The 9,078-nt window shown below is 38.5% G+C and overlaps 1 protein-coding gene across 1 annotated transcript; it reads right to left on the bottom strand.

Annotated features, from left to right (window-relative positions):
* Positions 1-2,457: 2,457 nt before the first annotated feature.
* Positions 2,458-7,858, bottom strand: LOC129514784 (endoplasmic reticulum resident protein 27-like; the record flags this gene model as incomplete). Its single annotated transcript, XM_055333491.1, has 4 exons — positions 2,458-2,518; positions 3,452-3,649; positions 5,059-5,184; positions 7,742-7,858. Coding segments are annotated over 4 exons (489 nt in total), but the record flags the coding sequence as incomplete, so codon positions are not given.
* Between the last annotated feature and the right edge of the window lie 1,220 nt (positions 7,859-9,078).

The raw sequence follows: 9,078 nt of genomic DNA, 5'->3' as shown, positions 1-9,078 counted from the left end.
TGTGAATTATTTTATTATGCTAAATGAACTGAAATTTAAAGAGTGTTTCCCAAGGTCCCAGAGCCACATACACAAAGAGATGAGACGCAAACACAAATTTTCCTGGCGCTTCTCTGAATCATGCTCTGTTTCTACTAATTCTATCAAAGTCTTCCAAATCCTCCGATATCTTTTACAAAGTTTGTTGTGTAACATCACCACTTCCTTCATACTTTAAAAGTATGGCAATTTCTTCATACTTTAAAGAGTGAGTCCATAATGAAAAGTAGCTAAGATTTATCTAGATTCTTCAACAACAACATGGCCTTGGAGAAATGAATGTAGAGTCTTAGGAATATATTACCCAAAGATAGAGAAGATCTAGAAATTAAAGAACTTTACAATACTAAGTCTGATATCTAGTGAATGACTGAGAAACTTTAGAAATCTCTTCTTTCTGAAAGAGTTCCATTCTTTGGTCATGAGTCATCAGAGCGACAAAGAACAGATTGGCTGTGAAGAAGACAGGCAAAAATATCTTGCAGTTTTGGGGAACCAGAAATTGAAGGAAAACTCAATTCAATAGTAGAGATGAAAATAAGCATAAAAAGGCAATATATAATAAAATTGCTACCAAATGTCATCAAGCAGCAAAATGCACAATAAAGATGTGGTCAGTGTCGACCGCAGTTATTGGAGGAAACACTTCAAGTGAAATATTTGACAAGTTAACCCAACATGGAACAAAATATATCTCATGGGAATTTATCTTTTAACGTTTACCAAATTTGTTCAGTGGTTTGGAATTCTCTATTTTAAGAAAAAAAAAAGAGGGAAACTTGAGAAAGAGGAAAGAGAGAAAGACAATAAAGCTATTCAAGTGACCTGGAGATAAAACACATTGACTGAAGAATTGGACTGTAGGTATGGAGAAAAGAAGACTGGATAAGGAGGTTAAGAGCAACCAGCAAGAATTGGAGGTGCCACTTGGAGATGGTGATTGGCAGCTGTTAAGAATTTCCATGGACTGTAGGTAAGAAGAAACGAGTTTGTGTGGCCAGAGGACCTCAGCTGGATATCAGGAAGAATTTCCTGACTGGAAATGTCAAGAGTTCTGGTTTACAGGATCAAAGGGAGGCTTCTGGGATGTGCCTACCCTAGGAATATTTTTTAGCCTCAAGCAAGAGACTGGGTGGTTTCCTGCAGCCCCTAGGATGGACTGGATGGCCTCCTCACAATCCATCAGTCTCATGTTGCTGAGAGGCGTGCCATTCACACTGCTGCTTTCCTAGTGTCCTTGCCAGCTGCCCACTCCCAGCTCAGAGGCTGTGGAGTGTTCCCCACAGAGAGAAACAACTAAGTCTTTCACTCCCTGTTCCTCACTTGGGCCAGTCCTTGAGGTGTACACTGTGGTTTTTCAGCTCTTCAGCACTTAGGCCCTTTCCTTCTGAGCCAAGGGCCTCCTGGGAACAATGTAGCATCTGTGTGTTGACAGTAACAGTCTAGGGGCCAGAGACACTTTACCAAACTCCCTCTGTTTCACATAAACTGGATTGCATACCCCGCCTACAGTAATCTGCACCTGTTAGCCCACGTGCCCAGCACCAGGTGGACCCCTCCTTACCTATTCCCCAACCTTTTACCTAATTTGATTCCTAGCTTTTTTTTGTCACATTTATGCCGATCCTCATGCAGGATGGTCTCTACCACCTCCCATCCCACCCATAGAGTTAACAATAACACATTAGTGGCTCGTGGCCTGACACTAAGCAGTGGGCACCGAAGGGTGAGGTACCTACTGCTTATTTGGGCATCTGGGTATTTATAAAAGGTTTGGCCTGCAAAGAGATGCCAGCCTTTTCCTATAACATTATTGCTTTGTATTTATTGTGTGGTTGTTGATTTACATAGGAGTTAGGAACGCAAAACAAGCATAGTTTTTACATAGTCTGTTTCTGCTGACTTTAGAGACTTGGAAACATCATTTGATGGCAAAAAGACAATTCCAGAAAGGTGTCTCAAACCTTCCCTTTATTCCTGACTGTGTTAGAGAGGGACACGTGCTTGTGAAGAAAGTAGAGTTTCAACTCTTCAGGACTAGAAAAGAGCAGAAATTATGTTGCATGGGAGTCCTGTGGAATGTACAGATTCAATAGGAAATGACAAATCAAAACAACCTCTCTCCCTTCAAAGAGATCACAGAATTTCTCTTTAAGGCTCCACTGAGCGGCGTGTATTGCAGTGTATGGGGCTACGCAGTATGACTGTATAGAAGATTGGATGGGTAGTAAGAGTGTAGACCATTTAAAAGAAAGGATAAGGAGAGTAAATGAGATTTTAAGGAACAAAGTGGAGAGCTGTGTGTGTGTGTGTGTGTGTGTGTGTGTGTGTGTATAAGGCCTGGCGATCCTGTTTACTGTCTCTGAGATTTCAGTTGCCTTTTTTACATTTCATGTAAATACTTAGTAGTATGTAGAAGTATCAGGAGAAATCAGAGTTCAACCTTTGGAGTTTTTTCTTCCGATTCATGGTTTTCTTTCTGAAAAACATCATGACACTGTTACTTAGATTTGGAACCCACTCTTGGTTTTGAGCTCTGAGATTAGCAAACAGCTATTTAATTACTCCTGGAAGTCCTAAACCCATTCTTAATTTTTATTTCATGAACTCTTATATATAGGAATTTGGTTTGTTTCCCATTAATAATGTAAACAGAATGGTAAAATCCCAAATTCAGTTCCTTTGAATATGCAAGACATTTCCAAAGTTGCCCGTGTAGTTCTATTCTCACGACTCTATCCTAAGAAGCATTCTTTTTTTTTTAATAATAAATTTATTTTTATAGAAAGCCACCTTCCAATGGGGAGGCGTTGCTAGGCTTTATCATTGAAATCAATCTAAACATTTCTAATATTGTTAAGAGACACACATTATTATTTGATGGCCATTTTAACAATAGTATCATACTTTTAAAATTCATTCTATTTTTTTTATTGGAGTTCAATTTGCCAACATATAGCATAACACCCAGTGCTCATCCCGTCAAGTGCTCCCTCAGTGCCCGTCACCCATTCACCCCCACCCCCCGCCCTCCTCCCCTTCCACCACCCCTAGTTCGTTTCCCAGAGTTAGGAGTCTTCCATGTTCTGTCTCCCTTTCTGATATTTCCTACCCATTTCTTCTCCCTTCCCTTCTATTCCCTTTCACTATTATTTATAGTCCCCAAATGAATGAGACCATATAATGTTTGTCCTTCCGATTGACTTATTTCACTCAGCATAATACCCTCCAGTTCCATCCATGTCGAAGCAAATGGTGGGTATTTGTCATTACCTAAGAAGCATTCTGATCCTCTCTACCATACCCTTGTGAACTTTTGTTCTTAATCAAATCCAGGAGAGCTGAAAGAATTTTTATTCAACAGGACATAGAGAGGAAAACTCAACTTGTTATACTGGAGGCTCCTACTTACCAGCCGTTTCCCTTTTAGGAATCCATCACAAAAGTTTTGCACATGCTCCACAGAAACTTCTGCCATGGGCAGTGTATCCCACTCTTCATCCACAGTACGGTAAATTGCCAAAGCAGGCAGTTGAGACTTTTTTAGTTTGAAAAATGAGATCACCTTCCCATTTGCCTCCACGCCACTGTCCACCAGAACAAAAAGAATCTGCAGTTGGAGAGGTTTGAAAGGGAAAAAAAAATCTATCTGAGGTCCAGAGGAGAAAGAGACGTCTCATAATTGTTGCAGTTTACACTAATTAACTTGTGGTCTGTGCCATATAATATAATGAATTTCTTATTTTTCTCTGCTTTGGTATTTTATCCCTTTTCATCAGATTTAAGATTAAGAACACAGAATTAGAAATAACTTTAGTGATTAGTTAAATAAACAAGTATGGCCTAATGGTTAAAAGCAGATAGTACATTCTACATTTTGTTTCTGGTACTTTCTAGCTGTGTGACTTTGGCACATTACTCAGCCTCTCTGAGGCTCAATATTCTCATTGGCAAAATAGGCTTTTGCCCGGAAAGATTAAATGAGCGGATCCATTTAATATGTCCAGTACAGTTTTTGGCATATGGTAAATGCTTGATAAATGTCGATTATTTTATATTATTAAATCAAACCTTCTACTCAAAGTAGAAACCTTTATAATGTTCTTGTTAGGGGATCATTTAGATTCAGAAATTTTGAAAACATCCAGTGTTAAGGAAATAGCCGCCCGAAAGCTGGCTTATGTTATTACCAGACAATTTCAACATCGAAAAGGTCTAGTTTAATGCAGTAGCGTTGAAGTGGTTGGAGTTTTATTATTTCAGTGATACCAAACAGAGCTGCATGAAGTAGAGAAGGGACAGGACTAAATATTTATTGGACATCTAGTAGGCACCAGGTATGTGAGAGTTACTTTATATAAGAAGTAAGTCCTGAGTCTAAAATTCTAAGAGGTTATGGCAAGGACTAATTAAATTGTGACTAATAGGGGATTTTTATTTTCAACATCTTTGGATCTCTATTTTTCTCTCCACTTCTTAATGTAGACAAAAAATGAAATAGACTTCCAGCCAAGGGAAGATATGGTTATACAGGACTTTAATAGTATAAAATACAGCATCTTTAATTTTAAATCAGAGTAATGTGATTTATTAGGTCCTAGTTCTTACTTTGTTATCTCTTAACCTTTTTTTTTCAGATCTTATTTCTTATTTTTTATTTATTTATGTTTTCAAGAATGTTTTTGTAATAATAAATTTATTTTTTATTGGTGTTCAATTTGCCAACATACAGAATAACACCCAGTGCTCATCCCGTCAAGTGTCCCCCTCAGTGCCCGTCACCCATTCACCCCCACCCCCCACCCTCCTCCCCTTCCACCCCTAGTTCGTTTCCCAGACTTAGGAGTCTTCATGTTCTGTCTCCCTTTCTGATATTTCCTACCCTTCCCTTGTATTCCCTTTTGTTATCTCTTAACCTTACTCATTTTCCTTATTTACCTAATCTCCCTGGATCTATCTGCCTGTTTTTAGTGACCTGCTACTGAGTATTCAAAAGAGTATCTCCCATTTCAGACTTACTTTCCCCTGGAAGAGCTTGGCTGCCTTCTGGTATCTGGACATGCTTTCTTCATACTCTGGAGAGGCCTTGTTCATCATCAGTAGAAGATGAATCTGGATCATGCTATTAAATAGGCCAATCACAGTCTGGCAAATTGAAGTATTTCATAGTAGAATGAAAGAGACAAGGAGCAAAACAAAACAAAACAAAACAAAACAAACAAAAAGCCCCATTAGTGGCAACACAGTAAATAAATAGGCTTAAATATGAATGAGAACTGTCCATCCATAACATAAATGGTAACTAGCCTTCAGTTTGACCCTCAATAAGTCTCACCCTTGGGCTGTCATGAAACTGTGTAGATCCCTATTGCCCACACTAGATAACGGTGAGCCGAGTAGCCACTGGGATATTGCAGAAATGATGGAGTGTGACTTCCAAGATGAAGTCATAAATGACATAGTGGCTTATGCTTGGTCTCTTCTGTCACTCACTCTGGGGAAAGCCAGTCCCAGTGTTGGACACTCATGCAGCCTTATGAAGAGATTCACACAGCTCTATGCTCAGTATAGAGTCTGCTTAAGACTCTTTCGTCCTCTCTCTCTGCCTCGGTCCCCCCCATCAAATAAATAAAAAAATCTTAAAAAAAAAGAGTATACAAACAGCCTAATACATGATTGTGAGTTTCTGCTTCCTTGTTGTCACTGGTGCAAACCTCTGCATCAGCAGCAGGTGAGACATAACTATAGTTGTGGGGGCGGGTCTCCAAATGGGAAAAATATCACTTTTGGGAAACAGAAAGGTCACAATGAGAGTTAAACTTGCTTCTCTAAAGTTATTCTTACCTAATTTCTTCTTGGTGCGATCTACCTTCACTACTAATGTGGAACTTAAAAATTGTGTCAGTATTTTGTAAGAAAAGGGATTGCCCAGGCCTAGAATTCAGGAAGACCAATCCTTGTCCCTGCCTGCATTAACCTGAAGAACTCCAGGACCCTAGGTACACGAAATAGGGACTCTAAGATCATCTTTTCTGCTCCCACATGCGCTCCTGACCTCTATAGACATAATCATGAGAATGATGATGGCCTAGGAAAAAGATGCCTTTTTGATTATTGCTGCTGCCACCCACCCCTGGGGTGCATGTGTTTGGAATCTTTGTAAGAGTGGAAATGGAGTCACCACTCCACGAAGACAAACGTGGTGTGAGAGGTGGACAGGAATTTAGTCAACAGGAAAAAGGGTGTTTCCTATTGAAGCCTGAGTGGGGCAATAGAAAAACCACAAGATTCAGTCAGACAGACTAGTCATGAAAAAAGCAGGGACAAGTGCAGAGGGCTGTTTCTGAGGCTCAAATTGCTAGGCATATGGCCTTGAGGAAGTTACTCCACTTTTCTGAACCCTCTTTTCTCCTGCAAAATGGAAATAGACAGTGAACGAATGCTTCAGCAGTAAACTTCCTGCCTTCTACTCTGCCTTTCCTGCTTTATATGGGATCCTAGATAAGTCACTTGGATCTTAAATGTGCTCCTCTATAAAATGGGCATAATACTTTTCTCTCTCCTACCTCAAAAAATCAACGTGAAGATTAAATGAGAAAATGGGTGTGAAATGACTTGGTGAGTTCTAAAAATCAAGATGTGCATCTAAAGTCATGTTATTAGAGAATGCAGAGCATTTCTGACCTGAGGAAATCACTGGAAATTAATACTCTATCACTTTATGATCTACATCAGGGAAAATAAAAGGGTATAGAAGGCACTTGTAGAAGCTGTAGAGTGTTAGAAGATTATCAGAACAGGTGGATCAGCACCTTCACTCGGGTTGCATGCAGCATGCAACACCAAAAGGAGACAAATCCAGAAAGAAAGCGGATTACTGCGAGGGTCTAGGCATGTGCAGGGGAAGCCAGACCAGTAATTGTTGGTTACTGGTCCATAAGGAGGTAGGGAGAAGTTTTAAAAATGTTATAGAAATTTTGCTTAGCTGTAACATCCAAATATGTGATCAGTGGGCCTTTAAAATTTTTTTTTTCCATTTGTCTGTTAATTTACTTTCCTTGTATTTTGCAAAAGTATTGGTCACTAATGCTTTTGGGGAAAAAATGGACTCCGGCTAAGATTGTGGTTTTGTTTGAAAAGTGTGGTTTAGAGGGTGGCTCAGATGAGTTGCCTATAGTGAACGGTTTCAGGCAGCAAAACTCAGAAGTTTTTGACTCACTCATCTTTGACTTGCATTCTGGCTCTTTTTCTTACTAGTCATCTGATGGGTATTTAAGAGCTCTCTTTCTTTCTTTTTTTTTTTTTTAAGATTTATTTATTTATTTGAGAGAAAGATCACGAGAGGGAGAGGCAGAGAGAGGAGAGAGAATCCAAAGCAGACTCCATGCACTATGTGGGGCCCAATTCCATGACCCATGACATCATAACCTGAGTTGAAACCAAGAGTTGGATATTCAGCTGACTGAACCACCCAAGCCCCACTGATGGATATTTAAATTCTCTGTTTTTTTTTTTTCCTGAATAGGGACAAACATCAAATTTAAAGGGTTGTAGTAAGGATAGCAAAATAAATGACAATAATGGCAGCTGCTGTTATTAATGGTTAAGGTTAGAATTCCTAGATGAAGGGATCTCTGCTATAGAGACAAGTACCCTCCCTGACACAGGGCTTAAGGGTCTGGAGACAAGGACTATTGTTTACCGCAGGGTTGTACTCTGTCACCAGGTGGAGACTGTTGATCTCAATGAAACGGCTTAATTTGGTGGCATCAATGCTTTCAATGTATTTGCTCTCTAAATCCAGTTTTTTGTTGTCCACCTGGGTAACACAAAAAGGATAAAATTGTCACTATTCTGTTTTTATTCATTCATTGATAAATGTTTCTGGACTATCTACCACATATCAGGCATTGACTAAAGCTCAAAAGACATAAAGGTAAGTAGGAAATATTCTCTGCTTTCGAGGAACACACTGTCTGGTGAGATACAAAGAAGTTAACAGAAATGTCATCACCGGCCCATATACCACCTAAAGGAAGAGCAGGAAAGCTTCCAGGAAGAAGCAACTCTTGAAAAGTAGCTAGAACTTGGTCAAGTGAATGAGGATGGGGAGGAAATTATTAAAAAAAACAAACAAACAGTATTTGCAAAAGGCAAAAAGATGAGAGATGTCATGCTCTGGTAGCTGCATTTAGTTTGCCATGACTATAACAGTAGATGTTAAGTGTGAGTAGGAGAGAGACAGGTTAGTGGGGTAGGCTGGGGCAAACTTCCAAAGGACCTTGAAGCTGAAGTGAATAGATTAAACTCTAACCTGAAGGCAAGAGGATCATTTACATAATCAGATTTATGTGTATATATATGTACCCTTTAATGTGAAATAATACATATAGAGAAAAGCATGAAATGGAGAATATAAAATTCAGTTTTTTCACTTTATAATGGATGCTTAGATTCTTGATTTTTATTGTTATCCTTTTCTAAAATATATGTTAAAATCTATGCATTTCCCCCTTTCAGGGCTATAAATGCATCCATAAATTTTATATGTAGATTTCATTATCATTCAGTCCAAAATGTTTTCCAATTTCTGTTCTTATTTCTTCTCTAACCTATTGGCTATTTAGAAGTGTGCTTTTTTAAATTCTAGCTTAATTTCTACATTTTATTATTGTTATTCTAGCTTAATTTCTACATTTTATTATATCATTTGTCAACTTCTATATATGCTATATATGTCCTTTAAATCATGTATATTCTGCAGTTTTCAAATACAGTATTCTGAATATACTAACAGCTCACTTGGTTAATTTCGTAGTTCAGATTTTCTATATTTTTACTGATTTGTTTAACCAATTTATTCTACCAAGAGAGTAGTATTAAAATCTCCCACCATGATTGTGAATTTAATCATTTTTTCTTACAATTCTGTCAGTTTCTGCTTATATATTCTCAGGCCATGTATTAGATGAATGCGAATTTAGAATTGTTACATATCTGGCCAAGTTGAAACATGTATCATTATGAAACATCATTCCT

Source organism: Nyctereutes procyonoides, unplaced genomic scaffold (genome assembly GCF_905146905.1).
Source record: "Nyctereutes procyonoides isolate TBG_1078 unplaced genomic scaffold, NYPRO_anot_genome, whole genome shotgun sequence".
Classification (NCBI taxonomy): Eukaryota; Metazoa; Chordata; class Mammalia; order Carnivora; family Canidae; genus Nyctereutes; species Nyctereutes procyonoides.
Note: the sequence above shows the minus strand (reverse complement) of the source record. Positions and strands in the feature narration are given on the sequence as shown.